This window comes from Gymnodraco acuticeps, unplaced genomic scaffold (genome assembly GCF_902827175.1).
Source record: "Gymnodraco acuticeps unplaced genomic scaffold, fGymAcu1.1, whole genome shotgun sequence".
NCBI lineage: Eukaryota > Metazoa > Chordata > Actinopteri > Perciformes > Bathydraconidae > Gymnodraco > Gymnodraco acuticeps.
In genome coordinates this window covers 895,425-915,070 of record NW_022991340.1, presented here as the reverse complement: position 1 = coordinate 915,070, position 19,646 = coordinate 895,425, and the positions used below count along the sequence as shown (strand labels likewise).

The 19,646-nt window shown below is 41.0% G+C and overlaps 1 protein-coding gene across 1 annotated transcript; it reads left to right on the top strand.

Annotated features, from left to right (window-relative positions):
* The first annotated feature begins 271 nt into the window (after positions 1-271).
* Positions 272-19,134, top strand: LOC117562657 (forkhead box protein O1-A-like). The gene is made up of 4 exons (XM_034240489.1): positions 272-1,006; positions 14,526-14,717; positions 15,182-16,338; positions 17,004-19,134. The coding sequence occupies exons 1-3, from the start codon at positions 461-463 to the stop codon at positions 16,313-16,315; spliced, it is 1,872 nt and encodes a 623-aa protein (XP_034096380.1). The 5' UTR covers positions 272-460; the 3' UTR covers positions 16,316-16,338; positions 17,004-19,134.
* Positions 19,135-19,646: the final 512 nt, after the last annotated feature.

The window sequence follows — 19,646 nt, the reverse complement described above, 5'->3', positions numbered from 1 at the left end:
TGCAGGACATCATGAGTGTTTGTAGTCTACAGCTCCTCATTACTCTAAAAAACCATGAAGAGTATAATGTGGTGTAATTCATAATTTCTTTAGGAAATTATTCAAGCTCAATTTCCCCTTGTAAAAAAACCATTGTGCATTTATTTAACACGGCTTCTATTTGCCACCAGAGCATTTGAACGCACCTTCAAGTTTTATGAGCAGGATGACGGAGCCTGTGTGTGGTCCTTGAAGGCAGCATCACACTCACTGACAGTTGAGGGTAGAGACCAGTCGGTGCAGGATGGTGTGACTTCAGTAAAGACTTTGAACCAAACATTTATCCAACTTTTAAATTGCAAACCTCTTGTCTTGTCTGGTGTGTGTGTGTGGACGCAAAACCACTTTTACCTGTTGATTCCCCCCCCCCCATTATTTATTTTTGTATGCGAGTGTCTGTGACAGTGAGTTTGACACAGGCATGGCTGAGGTACCGCAGCCGGTCGAAATAGACCCGGAATTCGAACCTCTCTCCCGGCCGCGGTCCTGCACCTGGCCGCTGCCCCGCCCGGAGCTCAGCGATCCGGCCGGCTCCAACACCTCCTCCCCGGCCCCCTCAGTGCAGCAGGAGCCCGGAGGAAACACCGACTTCATCAGCAGCCTCGGCTTGTTAGAGGAGGACTATGAAGAGTATGCGGAGCAGAGGGACTTTCAGTGTCGAGAGGGGAATTGTGTCCCTCCACAGCAGCAGCACCACCTCCATCCCCTCCAGCAGCAGCCGCTCCCCGCTCAGCAGGTCCCCTCTCCGGGCGTCGCTCCTCCGGGAAGCAGCACCTCCGGACCGAGGAAAGGCAGCTCGTCCCGCCGCAACGCCTGGGGGAACATGTCGTACGCCGACCTGATCACCAAGGCCATAGACAGCTCACCTGAGAAGAGGCTGACTCTGTCTCAGATTTACGACTGGATGGTGAAGAACGTGCCTTACTTCAAGGATAAGGGAGACAGCAACAGCTCCGCGGGCTGGAAGGTGAGTGAGTGTTTAAGGTAAAGAAGCTGAGGTGCGTTCATGGTTGAGATGTAACCATTTAACGCCAAACCAGAAGTATAAACATAACATTAACACACGTGTCATTCAATGCTGTAATTTAGCAGCACACCTGCACAATACTTTCCAAAATACTTAAGTTGCTGAACACTTTGGCAAACTTTCTGATGCAGTTTTTCAAAAATGATTTTACTTTCTTTAAATACATGCTATTTAAAATTAAATAGCATGTAGATTAGTTTATTCTGCAGTAACTTAACTCTAGCTAACACTCAACAGAAGTTGGCTAAAATAAGATTGACTTTATTGATCCCAATTTGGGAATGTTTTCGTCACAGCAGCGGTACTGTAAACAAGGCATTGAACATAATATGAAGATGAGAAAGGGTATACATAAACAAACACTAGATATAAACAAATCAAAATAAAACAAAACAAAAAAGTAAAATTCATAATGACAGTGAAACATATAAATCTGTAGACTATCTGTCGAATACATGCATTAACATTAAGTGTGCAAAACATTGCATTTTAAATCAAATATGAATGTACAATGCTCAGTGTGAAGACAATACAGATATGTAAATGATGGTTGTTAAAGGGGAAAGTGTTGGAGCAGTTAGAAACAGGTTTCTATAATATTCTGTTCAATATTCTCCATTATGGGGATTTAAGAAAGCATTCTGAAATGTCGCAGTAAATAACAAAAATGAATGATGGCTGAAGTCCATGTGTTTTGTACCTGTTTTTTCCTACTCGCCAGTCAGTGTTGTCACAGCAACTGTTTCCCAAAGCAGCAAAATACCTTGTGTGACCTCACTCAATGTAATGTGGTCACTCAGTCTGTCATGATGATGAACCAGACAGAGCACTTTTATAACTTTGCATGTGGATTTTATGCTCTGTACTTTTATTTCAAGCCAATACTTGTTTGTCATTCAGTGCTTTAGGTGATCATTCATTGGAAATATCTTGGCTTACTCATATTTTTATTAACACAGGTTTAAAAAACCGTCAATAGTGTATAATAATAATCATATTTATTCTTTCTTAGTGTCTATAAACTACTGTCTATACTTAGGGTATTACATTTCTATACTTCGGGGTATAGTGTTTATACCCATTTCTACTGCCAAACTGTATATCCTCAGTACTCTGAGCCATGCATCTAATTGAATCTAAAACGAATGAATACATGAAAAATAATACTTGTTTCTTTATCTATCATTTAAAAACTGCTCAGTGATTGCTCTTGAGTTTGGCTTCTGAACTTTGGCTTGTTAGTAACCTTTGAAGTGTTGGAGTGGTTTCCTCTGTCAGCTATAGCACACGCCTCTCTGCTGTGTCAGTGAGGAAACATAAAGCTCTGAAGCAGCCAGTCAATCTTGCTGTAAACATCCCAAACATCCAGAATAGTTCTCTCTGTGTGGGAACAATCTATCCATTACAAGCACAAAACATACTGACCCATGGTCTATGCAGCATTTCCACAGTCATGGAAAATGTGGTACAGTCCTGGAATTTTACAAAGCTGTGCTTTCTGGCCCTGGAAATATCTAGCAGGGAAAAGCAGGAGCCTAATGCCTGTGCAAACATGCTAATCTGGGTCTTAGTAACGTCTCGCCGGGGTAAGGAAGTTACTCAGCCATGATGGATAGAAAGTGTGGACAGAAAAAGTGAAGTAAACGTTAATGAAACAAGCACACTAAAATAATTTCTGATTTCAGATGTGTAGCCCTTCCTGTAACCCTTGCATTCTCACGAGACGTAATTTTGAAGTTATGTCAGGAAATGCCTTTGTGAACCTCAATCAATTATAGTTTCAATTGTTCAACAGCCCTTTGTGACTTATGGCTCTGGTTAGCCTCCTTTTCCTTCTTTTCTTCATCTCTCTGCGGTTCATTATTGGCTACATGTACAATCGGTGCAGTTGCTGGTGGGAGTGCAATGGGGTTTTGGCCAAGGGAGCAGCATGGAGTCAACTGTTTCGGTGCTCTCCCCCTGACAATAACAGGAGGCGACACAAACAGCTCAATCAGTGTTGGGGAGTGTGTCGGAGGGGAAGGGGCTTAGGAGAAGGGAATGCTGGGAACAACGTCAAACATCCTCCATTCCTGAGCTGTGCGCTCATATCTTTGTGTCCCTGTCTTCTAGAGTTTCCTCAGCGGATGCTGCAGCCTGGAGAAAGGGATTGCTGCTCTTTATCCTGTCACTTCCTCCTCTGCCCTCTCTCAAGCTTTCTGTTGGAGGTGTTTGTTCGAATTGAGCACTGAGAGTTACACTTTTCAAAGGGCCAACTGCACCTTTATGCACCAAGATATTTAAATATGCGAATATATATCGACACAACTAACTTCAGCTTCAGCAATCAATGAAATCTAACCAGACATTCAAACTACCTCAGCAGACATCTTGCTCGAATCCTCCGCTGTACTCCACTCTACTGCTACTTAAGTTTGGACACAAATTGGATATCTGAAATAGAAATCATTTTGTTAATACTTTAGCATTTAACTCCACATAACAGTCTTTTTTGCTGTAGCCACTCTTTGCATCGTGTGCCATTCAATAAAGCAGCAAATCCCTCTTTGACAATAGCACAAAGCTGTTTATCTTTATATTAAATCAACCTCTGCGTTCCTGAATGTTGGCATGCTTCGTTGGGCTTCGGAACCACCGACTGATAGTTATTTTTACACTTTCCTGTTCAGAAAACACGACAGTCCCCCCCCCACAATGAACTATGATGCATTTCCTGCAGAGTGGATGGAAAAGAGTGCCATGTGTTAACATCCCCGCCCTGCAAAACACGAGGGTCAGGGCTGGAAAAAGAGGAGGGCCCGACAGGAGAGGCCAGACATCGATAAATCGTGTTTGTGTCTAATTCTATGTAAAGTCATTTTATTCCATTCCCCGCCATATGCTAAAAGAAATCATCGACCTGGTTGTTATGATCTTTTGTATCATCATGTGTTGACTTTACTATCCGCATACATGATTGTAATGAAGGATAGAGATAAGCCAGAGACCTCATGGTGGGTGGAGGGCGTTGAGTTTGAACCTCAGTGATTATACAGCTCCACCTAAATAACTGAAGGTGGGTGGAGGGCAGGGCGAGGGCAACGCTGCTGCAGCTATACTGTAGCTTCCTGTCTCCCTCGTGTCATGGAAATAATGTTTTGTTTCCCTCCAAAACTATTGCGGTGATAATGACGCCTCTACCACAAGAGAGGGCCCCTGCCAACTGGGAGGACTGGTTCCCATGGGGTGTTGGTGGGACTAAGAGTGGCAGTGTGCAACATGCAAGGGTACTTTACCATCTTACTGGTAATGCCACTGTTTTTCTCAGTGAACTGTGACCTTAAATAACGGAACAGGAAGCAGCACTGCTGAGTAGTTAACCTGGCGCAGAAGAACTGAGGTGTTATTCGCCAACGTCTAAGACCGTTTTTTAACAACGGCACTTTTCAAAGGTCATGAAGCGCGTAAAGGTCATATCGTGCTGAAGCAGAGTCCTAAAATCCGGATATCAGTTCGCATTTTTGCAGTTCTGGGTTCCTTGATTTAAAGATATTGATGTTTTTTTGTTAGTATTGTTAAATGACTGAACCAAGGGGGGTTAACACAAGCTTAAGATACTTTAACATTTGGTTCTACAACATCAAGTATGTCAGTAAATACCCAACTTGTACGTTTTTTTGTGTCTTAACAAAAGACGTCTGCTTACAAGTGTCCCTATTCTGCTCACTTTCAGGATCATATTTGTATTTTGTGACTCAACTGGGACATGTCTCCATGCTTTAATGTTCAAAAAGCTCTTTATTTTTCTCATACTGCCTGTGTTACAGCACCTCTTTTCACCCTCTGTCTGAAACCAGAGCCCAGTCTGCTCTGATTAGTTAGCTAGCCGGCTCTGTTGTGATTGGTCAACCGCTTAGGCTAAAGGGCGGGACATCTCTATCACGTACAATGTGTACAATGTTGCCAATAGAAGCTAGAGTGTTACATAGTGATATCACTATGTTGCAGAAGTAAACAAAGGAGTCCAAAGGAGGCATTTTAGGCAGGGGGGAGAGAAACTCCCTCTGGAGGGAACTTTTTCCTTTAGCCATTGCAGACCATTTACATGCACAACAAACCTGTATAACACTCTATAGGAGAGAGAAAACCCCAAAAAGCATAATAGGGCCTCTTTAATGAGACTGCAGATGTTGTTGTGGACATTAAACGCCATTAGGCCAAACACTCTGCCTTAGCTTAATGGTGTTGACGTTGAAGTCATGTGGCTGAAGTGTAGTTTGTTTGTAGCCGGGGTTTTTTGGCCTGGTTATTGCACAAACCCTTTCCAAATCATAAACAGTGTAAACGTGGTTTATCTTGCTCAACAAAATATGTAAGTATCATAAACTTCTGTTTGAAATCAAGTTTATTTCTGCAATAACCCGAAATCCAGTAGAAATATCCCATTGACCTTTTGACCAGGGAGCCAGAGTGATTTCAAAAATACTTAATCTCTGAATCTCTCCATTGGATTGTAGTCCATTTAGGTATTTACATGTATGCAACAGCACTTTACAGATAATTACACAGTTCTGTGACCGCCTGCAGTTGTTTGTACTCACTGTGAAGTGGTTTTATAATAAGTACATTATTCAACGCAGATGTCCAAAGGGCCCCTACACTACAAATCTGGCGCCTGATGTCTGCGTACGACCAGAACAAGTCACAGACAACACTAACACTATTTATTCAAGATAAGCTGAGCTGCTAACTGAAACAAACTCACTCCATTGGAACAAAAATCTCCCAGTTCAAATGACAGCTGATGGAAGTTAGATATAATTGACCTATACTCTGACTTTCATCCAAATTAAGTTTTGTGATTGATGGCCAATGAAAAGTAACTAAAACATAAATAAAGGATATACATTATTCATAAATCAGACCAGAAAGGGACGTTTATTCAGATAACCACAGGTAACATGTGGTGAGGCTCTCGGGATAGCAGTGTTGTTCTATCGGCTTAATCCCGACAGACATTTTGATTCAACCACTGCACGGTTTGCCACACAATTTTACAAATTAATGTTGCCCTGCGGATGAGTGACTTTGTTGATCCCATGCCTTTTTTCATGAGTCACTGTGAGATCTGTTTTCTGTGGTTATAAGTTTAAAGACTCGCCAACCATTGGATTGCCATGAATTTTGGGACACACCTTTCGTTTGCTGTCGGTGTGAATTCTAGGTGATTTCACGTCAAAGTTGTTAGTTTGTCAAACACTGATATAATGACTAAAGTAGGGCTGCACGATTTTGGAAAAAAATCTAATTGCGATTTTTCTGACAAATATTGCGATTCGAATTGCGATATTTGTTTTTAAGCGACCCAACGGAAGTTTATTGTAAAATGCGGCCATAACTCCGGCTAGGAAGGTCGTATCAACGTACTCCCGTCTCTAGCACCCCCGCAGCCCGAGCTACGAGTGAAATAACTAAACTTACATGAAACTTCCGTTGGGTTGCTTTAAAGTCAAGCTTCAGTTTAAGATTCACCCTGTAATAGAAACATGTGATGGAGCATTACTAACCTGACTCAGAGGGTTTGTTTCACCAAACCATCTAAAGCTCCATTCGAAGCCATTTGGAAAGGGCAGGCACTTTCAGAAGCACTTGGCAGGTGATTGGATCAATCTGTATATCACCTTCTATCATGGGCTACTTCTGATTGATTAACAATGGCTGGTACATGTAGAGCACAGCACTTCGGATTGGTGTGGATGACTGAGACACACACACAAAAAAAAATTGTAAAAAAATCGCAGGCTTTGCGATTTGATAATCGCATCATTTAAAATCGCGATTTCGATTTAAAATCGATTAATCGTTCAGCCCTAGACTAAATACTTGCAAAGTTATGACATACAGTATATTGCGGTGGTGGCGAAGTGGATAGGGACTTGGCTTGGCAACTGGAAGGTCACCAGTTCAAGTGCTACCGAGGTGTCCCTGAGCAAGGCACCGTTCCCTACACACTGCTCCCCGGGCGCCGTTCATAATGGCAGCCCACTGCTCCTAACACTAGGAAAACAAATATATTGTTAAGTTTCCTAATGCTGTAGCAAATGATATTGGTAATCTACTGTAAGATGTTGAACATAGTTAACATTATACTATACAACTTTGTCATCAATGGCAACAGTATAAGAAAAGCGTCACAGAGCTGCTAACATTTATAAACAAAATAACTTCTATTGTTTAATTACAATTGTTTGCTTCTTTATGAGCAACTTTTAAACAAATCAGGGGTTCGACTGAGGGTTTGTGAACTCGGTTTGAGGACACAGACCTGAAAAGAGGCCACTAAAAGAGGCAAGAAAAAGTCTGCTATTTGTCTTGGGATCACAAGGTTAAAAAAGGGAGGCCTACCCTTAACTTAAGAGGCCCACTGAAAGCTTCAAGTAACCCCATGAAGAAAAGGAGGCTTGGGGCAGGGGCTTTTCAATGAGGAGCGCGTATAGCTTCAGGGAGGGAGGGGAGCCGTCAGCTGACTGGCTTTCTGTGGGCCGATGCCTGTGTACAGTCTGCTGTCTACACATGTGTGAGTCTGTGGAATCTACGGCATGTGGCTTTCTGCATTGTCCTCCAGTCCCACACAATAATAACCCCCCCCCCCCCTCTATATTCTGTTCACAAAAATAACCTGGCCTCAAATACATTATGCAAAAATATAATGGACATGGGTGCAGAGGCAAGTGGAGAATTATTGTGTGAAGACAAAGGAAAGGAATCAGAAGTAATTTAGATTAGTGTCCAAGCCTGTACAAAAACAGTTGGCCTTTTTAACCTTTAAAGTGTGCAAATAATCTCAGGATTAGGCTGTAGAAGCTTATAGATCAAGTTTGTAATCGGCTTAGTTTTTCTTAATATTAAGTTTTCTTTTTATCAGTTACACATCAAGTGAGGATGTGTTCATCATGCTCATTTCCCTCCTGGTTGTATATTCAAGCCTGAGCTCCCAACACAAAGCTCCCCATTCCTTTTCATAGCCCCACTTTGAAGCCATTGCAGAAGTAGGTCACTCGGTTTGATGCTCAGTGTTAATGAAGTAACCTGTATTGTGCCGGGAGCCACAACGAGGCGACGTGGTCTGCACACTGAGCTCAAGGGCTCTTCTTCTACAGCGCTCGCCTTTTTTTGTTACCGCCCTATAACACTAAACTCAGGGCCCACACTCATTTTCATCTTCCTGGGTCAGAGGAGAAAGGGGGAGGGGTGCACAGGAAGACACTGTCAGGAAGTGGCTTGTCCTTTTACTGTAATCTCTGCAAGTTCTGTGCGCTCTAATTCTCTTATTCACCCTGCATATCGTTCTGCTCTGTGGTGATATAGTAAAGTGATAACAGATATTAAAGATAACAGCTCTGATTTACTGTCAGACATCTTCAATGGTATTTTTGCACCCAGCAAGAGTCTTCATAAAGTGCAAGATAAAGAAGCAGTGTGAACACTTGTCTCACAAGATCAAAAATACATTTGCTATTTAAAAATAAGATGGTTTCCCCTTTTTTTCATTTAGCAGCTCAATACATTGCTGTCTTTGTGTCTTGCATTTTAATTAGACAGGAATACAAAATATGGCTGCAGTATTATCTTTTAGCAGAATAATTTTTGCAATTATTAGACATTTTAATAATTTTACAATCAATTTAAAATAAGTAAGTATGTCAAGAGATGTAATGTGTCCCAATAAGACACACTAACAACAAGCTTTATCCTTATTTTATACATGATTTTTTTGTTGTTGCATTAAACCACAGAAGTAATAGAAAGCCAATATTTGTAATGACATTCTGAACAACACAATGTCTTAAGGCACTGGCCAACAAACTGGTCAAGAATAATAGTCTGCCTAAGAGATTAGCACGCTTCCTTATTTGACTCTTAATGTGATTTTTGGACAAATATTCCAACTAGCAAGCCATGAAGCTTGATTAGAAAATATAAACATTATGCAACATTAGCTTAAAGCAAGATGGATACAATCTGGGAGGGGTACTGATTCAAGTGAGACTTTACAGAAGACATTATATATTCTTACTTTTACAAAACTGCCACAACCTCACGTGGTTTGGTATTACCAATGGCTAATGGTTGCTAAAATGAGCTAATATTAGCTAACTTTAAGTAACTGATATTACTGAATACGTTTGCTTATTTCTGAACATTTCAATTAACTTGGTGTTTTCTATTATGGGATAAAATCAAAGAAAATTCTCTGGTGACATGCTGAAACTTAGCGTAGCAGTAGCATAAATATAGAAAACGTTAGCAAAATGCTACAATAGCCTAATGTCAGCACAGCCATACCTAGAGTCTGCTAACAATATGCTACTGGTAATACGAGACCGTGGATCGTTTTGGCAGCAGCTTAACCTCTGAGTTTTACTGCTAAACTTATAGGCCAAGACATGTCTGCAAATTTAAAGTGACTCTCTTTTTCCCTCCATTATTTTCGTCACTCGCTAAGTATCACGCCTCATTGATTTAAAGCGGAGTTACAGATATGAGTAGCAGATGGTCTCCCCAGTGGTTCTCCTGTGGGGATCCTCTCCAGTCTGTGGTTGCGTCTGGATCTATATGTAAAACGTTTGGATCAGTTGCACGTGAGGCCACTTTCACTGTGTGGCTGCAGCACCTGTCCCTGCAACTGGGCCTTGCTTGTTTACTCACCCTGCGACCGTTACTGCAACCTCACGCTTCACTACACAAGAGACAGCAGCTGTGTTGATTGTTTTGAAGTCCAGTAGGAGGAGTCGCTTCATGCATCAGCAGTTTGTCACATACAAATATTGAACACAGATGATTTTGAGATCATTGAGTGCATTTGAAGAGTTGTAAGCTGTTGGATAATTAGCTAACAATCTACCATAGAGCAGTTAGACTTGGACAGCAGAGAGACAAATGCTTTCTGCTGAAGATTGACATTGTTCAACATGTTGCATTTCTGAGGGCAAACTGTAAATAGATTTAGTCAGAAGCAATAAGACCTTTCCCATGTCAGGCATCCTTGCACCCACTGACCTAGAAACAGAGCAATGTTAAAACTCTCATTCTTCAGTGTAAAGCCAGTTTGTGTCCGTTTAAGTCTTTCACAGAGACATATAAGCTAATAGATGAATTCTTAGCATATTATAATTATTAAAGGCAATATCAAGAATGGAAATAGATGTTCGGTAGCTACAAAGCTTACATTTTAAGCACACAAAAGTCAATTGACATGACTACGAACACAAAGCAAGACGCAAACAGCATCATATTAAAATATTTTCTAATGACATATTTGTATCTAATGCATCCTATTTCTTCTACAAGCTTGTGTTTGATCACTGCTCAACGTGCTTAATAGATCCTTTACGTCACTTGCAGTCTGTAATCTGTGCCTGGGAACTCCCCTAGTAGCTGTGAAAGGTCAATGAGGAGCACACAGACTTCTTAATGCCCCACATTCATATGCAGCTACAGGTGCACATATTTAACTTCAAAGCCGGTTAAAACATGAGGACCGTGACAATATGTTTTATAAAAAAGTTTAGCAGCATATAGGCCACCTTGGGTCAGGCTTTCAGGGGCATGATGTGTGAATGGAGCACCTCCTGAATTAGTGAGGCAGGGGATGTCTTTTGTTCTCTTTGGGCTGAGGTGAGGTCTGTCTCAGACAAGGATTATCCCTGGCAGAGTAGAGAAATTCCTCTTCCCAGGGCCCAGTCATGCAGCCCATGATCCATTGTAGGCAGTCAGCATTTGCATATCACTAGTGATCTCAGCTGTCTGCGAGCGAGACATGTCGTCTTGGTTTTAGTGAAGTTAGTTCACAGACTGAAGCTGTGCAACACATCGCTCAGATCTCTCGTCCTCGACTCATTTCCTGTCTTCTGGTTACAGATTGAGATCAAGTTAAAGGGAGAGAAGGTCATGATACAATCACGTCAAATCACAACTATGTTAAAGGAACAGTTTGACATTTCAGAAAATATTTGCTCATGTTTTGCACAAAGACAGAAAATGAGAACACAATCATCTTGCAATTCAAATAATGCACAGAGTGGATTTATTTAATCTTGCATTTTGTGGAGTAACAATTATATTTATTGAAACACAGACAGGTCACCTTTTTTATCGTCTTTAGTAAAAAACAATCAGACAAAATTAAAGATTTCCCTTTTTAAACTAATCACGAATAGTAAGCCCCCGGCCGCATAAATGATGGATCCACAAAGTAAAATAAACTAACATTGAGGGAATCTGTTCTTAATACATACATAATCATCCATCACTTTACTTCTGTATGTTTAAAACACAGTATTTTTTACATGTCTACCATAATAGACAGCTTATATGAGGATATTCACAGTTATTCTGCAAATAGAAATGACCAAATTCAACCAATTGGAAGTTTTTTTTATCACGTTCCACGATAAAATCATCTACTTTCTGTCCTATCCTTAACCTGAGTCAGATTTGTATTGCATTGTGAGGACATGGAGTGAGCGTTAACTCCCCTTCACGTCTCTTCAGCATGTGCAGGATGTCCTCCGACACAGGAAGCTTTATTTAAAAGTCAGTGGAAGAGAAGGGAGGAGACCGGGTGGGGGGGTTTGTTGTGGTGAGTCAGAAAGTACAGCCAGCAGCATGTCTGTGAATCTTCTCCTCTCTCTGCTCCTACTCCATTACATTTCACTTGTTAGACGCTTTTATCCAAAGCGACTTACATACATTCAGTACTGTGGGCAATCCCCACAGCAGCCATTTGGGGTGAAGTGTCTTGTCCAGGGACACAACGACATGCTGACTGCAGTGGGACTCGAACTTGCTACCCCCTGATTCGAAGTTCAGCACACTATCCACTGAGCTCCATTCAACCTGTTTGCATGTCTTTGTGAGCGCAGGCTGAGTAGCTCGTGTTCAGCACACAGTGAAGAGTGAACCCATTGACCTCAGCTCTGCCGGCAAAAACATCTCACTCTGACGTCCCTCCCCATCCTCCCCATGAACTCTGTAACCTCCCCCCGTCTTCTTTTCCAGTAAAACATTTCTCATTCATGCACAGCTCGCTGCCTCCACAAAGCCACTGTGGATGTATGGTTTGAGCTGAAGCTTGCCGTGGTTCAGTGCCTTGTATGGGGACAGTCATCCAAAACAATGCGCACAATATCCTTAGTATGTTCTATTCCTACAATTATTTGAAGTGTCATTCAGGTTCTAGATAGATAGATGGATGGATAGATAGATGGATAGATAGATGGATGGATAGATGGATGGATGGATAGATGGATAGATAGATAGATGGATGGATAGATGGATAGATAGATGGATGGATGGATAGATGGATAGATAGAGAGATGGATAGATAGAGAGATGGATAGATAGATAGATGGATAGATAGATGGATAGATGGATAGATAGATGGATAGATGGAGAGATAGATAGATAGATAGATGGATAGATAGGTACTACATTTGGAATTGTTTGCGTTGCAGCAACATAAAAAAACACAAGGCAATGTACATAAGAGAAACTAAGACACAGAAATAAACAGTCCAATATATTTCAGAAATAGAAATAAAATAGCATTAAAAAGATGAAAAATATATATATACATGTGGAAATACAAATTTTCAGTAACAAATATAATTCAGGATATTATTGTGCAAGAATGGATTATTCAATATTAAATAGAATATGAATGTAAAATGTCCAGTGGGATTTTAAGTCCAGTTATTAAGAGAAGCTATGGAGCAGACATAGTTATAACTTTGAACAAAATGATTACAAATGTATTTATTTCTCAATCTTCGGATATACACTGAATGCTCCCAACCCACGACCAACATTTAATATCCATTGAGAGCAGTCTATAGTGCCTGTGTCCTGTGTGACCATGTCTGTGTTCCTTAACCATCGCTGTTTTTCTTCCTGAGAGAGTTACCGCAGGAGGCGCCTCTGCATTCTTTATAGAGTTCATAACATAGCATTAGAGAGAGAGGACTGAGTGAGGCTTTAGGTGTATACATGTTAGCATAAGGACAAATGTGACCACACTTTAAAAAAAAAAAAAGGGAGCAAGTTGGGTAAACCCCAAAGCAATGCAGTCTCATTTTCTGAAGAATCTGCTCTTTCAGAAAATAAACTGCTGCTGGTGGAAGGGTGGGAAAAGCATGTGCTGATCAAACATTGTGTAAATCACAGGAAACATGATTATGGCTTACAGTGAGGAGAGAGAAGGATGACCACCCTAATAAACTCTAATGTAGGACTTTTCTAAGCAAGCACTGGCTGTTCTAACATGGTCCGTATATTTATATAGTGTACAATTAATGACATGACATATCCCTTTCTTGCTTCCTCAAGCCAAAGTAACTTATATATGTTGCTGGAGAGTGTGGAGTGGAAAAGGCTCAGTCGACATAATATTGTTGACGGAGGATATGGACATATGCATACTTCCTGTTCATCTGCTGGCTTTGACGTCACACTCACCCTCAACAGCTCCTTCTCCACTCGGTATGAGAAATGGCAAATAGTTCCTCTGCGGAAATGCACCTTCTCATCTCATTCCCTGTAAGAAGCGATTAGGGATAACTTGTGCCACGTCACCAGAGGGTCAGTGTTGTTTATCTTAAGATAAAATAACATTTGGAAAGAAATCCTGTTATTTAGACTCCACATTGTAGCTTCCTCAAAGTCCAAAGAGGTCTTGCAACCAGGCTTGGGGAGTAACAGATTACATGTAATGGATTCAATCAGTATACCAAAAAATTACTAGCAGGATTCCAATGTTACTAAAAAGCTAAAAAAAAGCATGTTGTATTTGTTTTAAAAGAAGCAGATGTTATTTCTCCTTTGTTAGCTGTGCTGTTCTGTAAGCTAATACTTTAAGTGTGAATATATACACCTACTGCCTGAATCTGCTTTATGGTTTTCACTTTCTTTGTTCTTTTTCTAATTCAGCAGGTGAACCTATATGTTCATAAAATAGTGTGTGTGAGCTTAATTGTGTGTATTAAACTAACATTTTCTGTCAGTTCAGATTTTATTTCTGCTTTTTAACTGTAGTATGGTCTCATGTGTTAAAATGTTGGTGTGTAGGCTACTGCCTGAATATACTTCATGAAAGGTTTTCCTTTAAATAAAATCTATGAGCAGAGGACACATTTCTTATCCGAAAATATCTTATTTTCTAAGGTGATTTTGTTCTGTTGTCTTGCATAATACACCTATGGGAAAAACATCTTATTTCTTTCTCTTGTTTTTATTTAGAATGCATTTGATATCTAAAGAATCAGAAATCAACAGAAACTAATGAGGATACATTACCTTAATATTGTGACACTCAGATTAGCTTACTGATTAATTTGTTTTGTATAAACATAACTAGTAATTCTATATTTTAAGTCTTCCCGCCTTTCCTGTTTACAAATGTTCAAATCTTTTCTCCACGCAGAACTCCATCAGACACAACCTGTCGCTGCACAGCCGCTTTGTGCGCATACAGAACGAGGGGACGGGCAAAAGCTCCTGGTGGATGTTGAACCCCGATGGGGGTAAGAGCGGGAAGTCGCCGCGCCGCAGAGCCGCCTCCATGGACAACAACAGTAAGTTTGCCAAGAGCCGAGGAAGGGCCACAAAGAAAAAGGTACAGTCCCCCTTTTTATTAACATTATACTCACTCATACAATCAGTTTGTTCTGTATGTGTGTATTTTTCTCACAGCTCTGCTTAATCTCTGTTAATAGAAGTTAGGTTCTTTGAAAATACAGTCATCTGCTCTCTTAGAAAATGTGCTCTAAGTCACGATTGTCCTGTGGAAAATAATCACAATTCAAGATCGATTTAATCATAAAAATGTGTTTAAAATGGCACTAAAACATACTGAATGTACCTAAAATGACCGTAAAGCAATAATTATATTTATTGCTACAAATATAAGACACGCTTTTTTTTAGGAAACATCATCTTTAGTAAAAAACTATATTTATTGAAGTAATCCTAAAGAAATATGTCACGCGGCAAAAATGTATCAATCAATAAAGTAAAAAAATAAAATAGTAATAGTGTTGTTTATTAATGGTAGCCTGGTTCATGTTTTCCTATCTTTAGATGGCTCTACAGGAGGGGGTTGAGGGGGGGGACGGCAGCCCTGGTTCCCAGTACTCCAACTGGCTGGGGAGCCCAAACTCTCACAGCAACGAGGACTTTGAAGCCTGGAGCTCCTTCAGGACGCGCACCAGCTCTGACGCCAGCACCCTGAGCGGCTGCCACTCGCCTTTCCCTCCTGACCCGGACGACCTGGGGGAGTCTGAGGGCCACATGATGTACCCCGGAGCGTCGGGAACCAAGATCACCTCCTCTCTGCCCAGCCTGTCCGAGGTGGCCGGGTCCATACACGGCTCAGAGATGGTCATGGAGGGTCTGCTGGATAACCTGAACCTGCTGCCCCCTAAAACCCCACAGCTGGTGTCTGACTCCACACATTCATCAAATGCTGCCATGCTTCAGAGCGGCCCCTACAGCTCCCCCGGCTTGACCCCGCTCCCACAGAAAGACTACCGTAAATGCATGTACAGCCAGGTCAGGATGAGCAACCTGCCCCCCGCCCCCATGCAGGTGCTCCCACAGACCAAGCCGGGCTTTGGGGCTTATGAGAACCAGTACATCTGCCCTGCTGGCCTCCTCAAAGAGCTGCTGACCTCAGAAGCAGAAGCCAATAGGGAGGTGGGGAGGGGAGGTTGCCAACTGCCCCCTTACAGCCGCCAGAGCCACATGGGAGGTCACAACGGGGCGAAAATGATGAATCCTCCTCAGAGTCACCCTCATGTAAATCCACAAGCTATACATAGACAGGGTCCTCCGAGCTCACACGATTTGAATAGCTGTAACATGATCCCCCTGACTAGTCTGACTAGTCCTTCAGGGGCCCCTCATCGAATGACCAGCCTGAGGACATTCATGCAGCTGCCTCACACACACCCCACACACACTTACTCCGTTTCCACGGGCTACGGCAGCACCAGCGGCTACAGGGCGCTCGGCTCGGTTCACCCTCACCTTCATCACCAGGAGCGGCTGCCCAGCGACCTGGACAACGTGTCCATCGAGAGGCTTGAATGTGACATGGAGACGGTGCTCCATGACACCCTGATGGATGGCGGAGCCCTCGACTTTAACTTTGACCCCTCAGCTGGGTTCCCCCAAAGGGTGAAGACCACCACACACAGCTGGGTGTCAGGGTAGCAGCCATGGTGGGGGACAAAAAGGTGAGACTGACATAAACGCCTGGAAGGAAGTTAATGATAATGGTGTTACCTTGGTTGGTGATTGGCTAATGGTTACACAAGACAAAAAATCGTTATGACATCATAAAGTGGCCAAAATCTGATCAGCTCATTTTCAGACAGGTTTTTATCAGAATCAGAATAACTTTATTAGTCCCACAGAGGGGACATTTACATAGTTAGAGCAGAAAAAAGAGCCACAGACAGCTTAATGTTACATATGTTACATATGTTACATGCATTAAAAAGTACTAAGTTATGATATAATAAAAAATGTAAAAAATATAATAACAAAAAAAAAGGTTACATAGTAACAGTTTTTAGGATTTAGCAGCCAGGTGGGGGGGGGGGGGGGTTCTACTAGGGGCTGTGCTGGTTGTATAGTCTGACGGCTGCAGGAAGGAAGGACTTGCGGTATCTCTCCGTGAGACAGCGGGGGTGCAGCAGCCTGTGTAAATGGATCAGGACAAAAAGAGAGAGAATCTTTTTTCCTGAAACTTTCAGAATCTCTTTCCACAGAGTTGATGTTAGTTGATGTTACATGTTGATGTAGAAGAGACATGAAGAAGTGGATTTTGCATAATAGGTGACCTTTAAAACAATTTGACTGTTTTTCATCTCTGAACATTTTCTATTCCCCCTCACAGGTTTTCTCAGTTGCTGTTCACCTTCATTCAGAGGCTGGACACTGTAAATGGACCACCCGCCATCCTTTTCCATCCTAACAAAAAGTTATTTTAAAATCTGCCAGCATTAGCAAACTAGCCTTTCATAACTGGAAACACATATTTGTTTATTTCTGCTGGTTTATTTTTTATATAAATATGTACAATACCATATATTACATATACAGAAGACAGCGTCAAAATGCCGAACAAGAAAAGCCTTAGTCATTTGGTTGGACTTCAAATTTAAATAGAGATTTACCAACTCACTTAAATGCACTTATAAGTTTAGTTTGACCACACACTGTTCTGTTGGTGGTGGTAGAAGTTTTTTATTTGCCAACACCCAGTGAAAGTAGTGTCGGTTCGGCACAACAGCTTATCTTCAATGAGGTAACATTATCAACGATTATTCCCACAATATAACTCATTAAATAGTTGTTGTTTTTTTGTCCAGGGCTTAAAATGTCAAGAGTGATATAAAAACTGCTCCCAGATCTTTAAAAGAGATCATGATATTATATTCTAGTGGACCATAAACCCTGCTAAATATAAATAAATAACAGGAATTTCCTAATTCAGACTATCCTTATGCTCACACAAGTGGAAACCTATTGAGCTCATTCAACTCGATGCAAGATAAAACGATATATCACTTGCATATTGATACACATTTACTGTATTAAAAAAGCGAATTAAAAGGACCCAGAGGAAATGTATGGAGAACAGGATGTGTTTAGCGGAATAGACTCTTAAGAACCATAAAGCAGGTAATAAAACCAACTCAACACACCCTTAATATGTCCCGATCGGCATAGATTCAATGTTTATGAACAGACAACTTCTGCACTCAAATTGAAAACCAGCCATGTCTCCTCGCCTTAAGATGTCCTTAAAGCTTGTCTGTATATACGACTGAAATCAATAATCATCCATATAGTGTATTGAGGTATTTATTTCAGTTTTAATTTTTATTATAGCTTTTCTTGTAAAGTAAAATGTGTGCCTACGCTGTTCAAATGTACAGTATATACTGCATATGAGACGTGCCTTTTTTCTCTCTTGTTGCATCAAACATATATTGAAGAAGGAAATGACGGATACATTATGAGGTGGCTTTCTCATAATCATCATATCTTCAATCTAAATTGTATTTATACAGCCCAACAGCACACAACACATTTGTCTCAGGGGGCTTTACACATCAACACACATTAATGGCTTTGTAAACTCTAAGTCCATATCAATCTCAAAGAATATAGAGACTGTGTCCTCCTAGTTATGTTGGTGCAATAATTAAGAGTATTTTCAGAAAAGCAGGTGTTTGGGACACCTAAAATGCCCCTATGAATAATGCTTGTTTTTTAGGGCTAAATGTTGCTTTCAGGAGTAACCTACATGAACCTCTGTGACATTAAGATATTTAAACACACTTTAGTCAATACAAAAAACCTTTCAAAACTTCATTCGGATGAACTGAAAAAAAGGAAATTCTTTAAAAAGGGACATTTTTGAGAATTTTGAGATTTTCACCTGACTTAAAATGCATGAAGCAGTGGGAGAAGCAGTAGATTAGGGACATGATGCCTTCACGAGAAACCTACATGAACTTCTGTGACATTAGAGACTTCTACCACAGTTTTAGTTCAGAACAACTTTTTTCAAAACTGTATTTGGATTAACTGGAAATCAATTTTCTCAGTATTTGGGGATTTTCACCTGAAAATGCCTGACGCAGTAGGCGGAGAGGCTGAGGATGGAAACGGATGATCACATTTAGTTGACTCATAAATCATTTTTTACCTCCCAGTTTGTATACACCAAAGCCATCTTACTCTCACATTTCAAAGAAAGTGTGCCAATGATCTGTGCCCACACTGTCTCACAGACGCTTAAAGTGGACCTATCATGCTATTTTTAGGCAATAGCATAGATCTCAGATATATAAAAAACATGTCTATGAAGTGTTTTGCTCAAAATACCAAACAGATCACCCATTCTAGCCATGCCTCATATCCCTCTATTTCACTTCCTGTTTCAAAAGTGCTGATTTTATGTATAAAGCTTTAAAAAAATAATTAATTGATAAAAAAATAAAAAAGGAGGGGGCTGAGCTCATACGGGACCCGGCAGCTACTGTCTAAACTAAATACTGCCGTGATGAAACGCCATATCATGGATTATCAAGGATCTGAAACAGTATGGAGCTCAAAGGCTTTCTCTCTTGCCGGTTATACCACAAGGTGAGTTCCTTTTTATTTCCTGCTTCTTCACACACATGCTCTCCAGTACAGGTTAGCTCTGAGTGTTAGCGATGCTAATGTAAACACCGACCATATTACGTCCAAAACAGTCGGGAATTGTTTCTGATTGGGCCGTGGGTGTAAAGCCAGCCCACATTTCCGATATTACGTCATATCGGACGCAAATCTGAATCAGCTCCGTTGTATCCCCGTTTTTAGAGATTTGGGTACGGAGGAAAAGAGAGAGGGTTTTATTTTCTGACGCTGCGTGAGTTCCCTGACACACCGGGGACACATCTTTATGTATAAAAGACATCAAAAAAGTGCATTTTGCATGATACGTCCCCTTTAATGCTGTACAAATAATTTCTTTAGCAGTACC

Coding starts and splice junctions, on each gene's coding strand:
- LOC117562657 (XM_034240489.1), top strand. CDS start 461: ATGGCTGAGGTACCGCAGCCGGTCGAAATAGACCCGGAATTCGAACCT. Junction 1,007..14,525: donor ACAGCTCCGCGGGCTGGAAG/GTGAGTGAGTGT, acceptor TTCTCCACGCAG/AACTCCATCAGACACAACCT. Junction 14,718..15,181: donor GAAGGGCCACAAAGAAAAAG/GTACAGTCCCCC, acceptor TCCTATCTTTAG/ATGGCTCTACAGGAGGGGGT.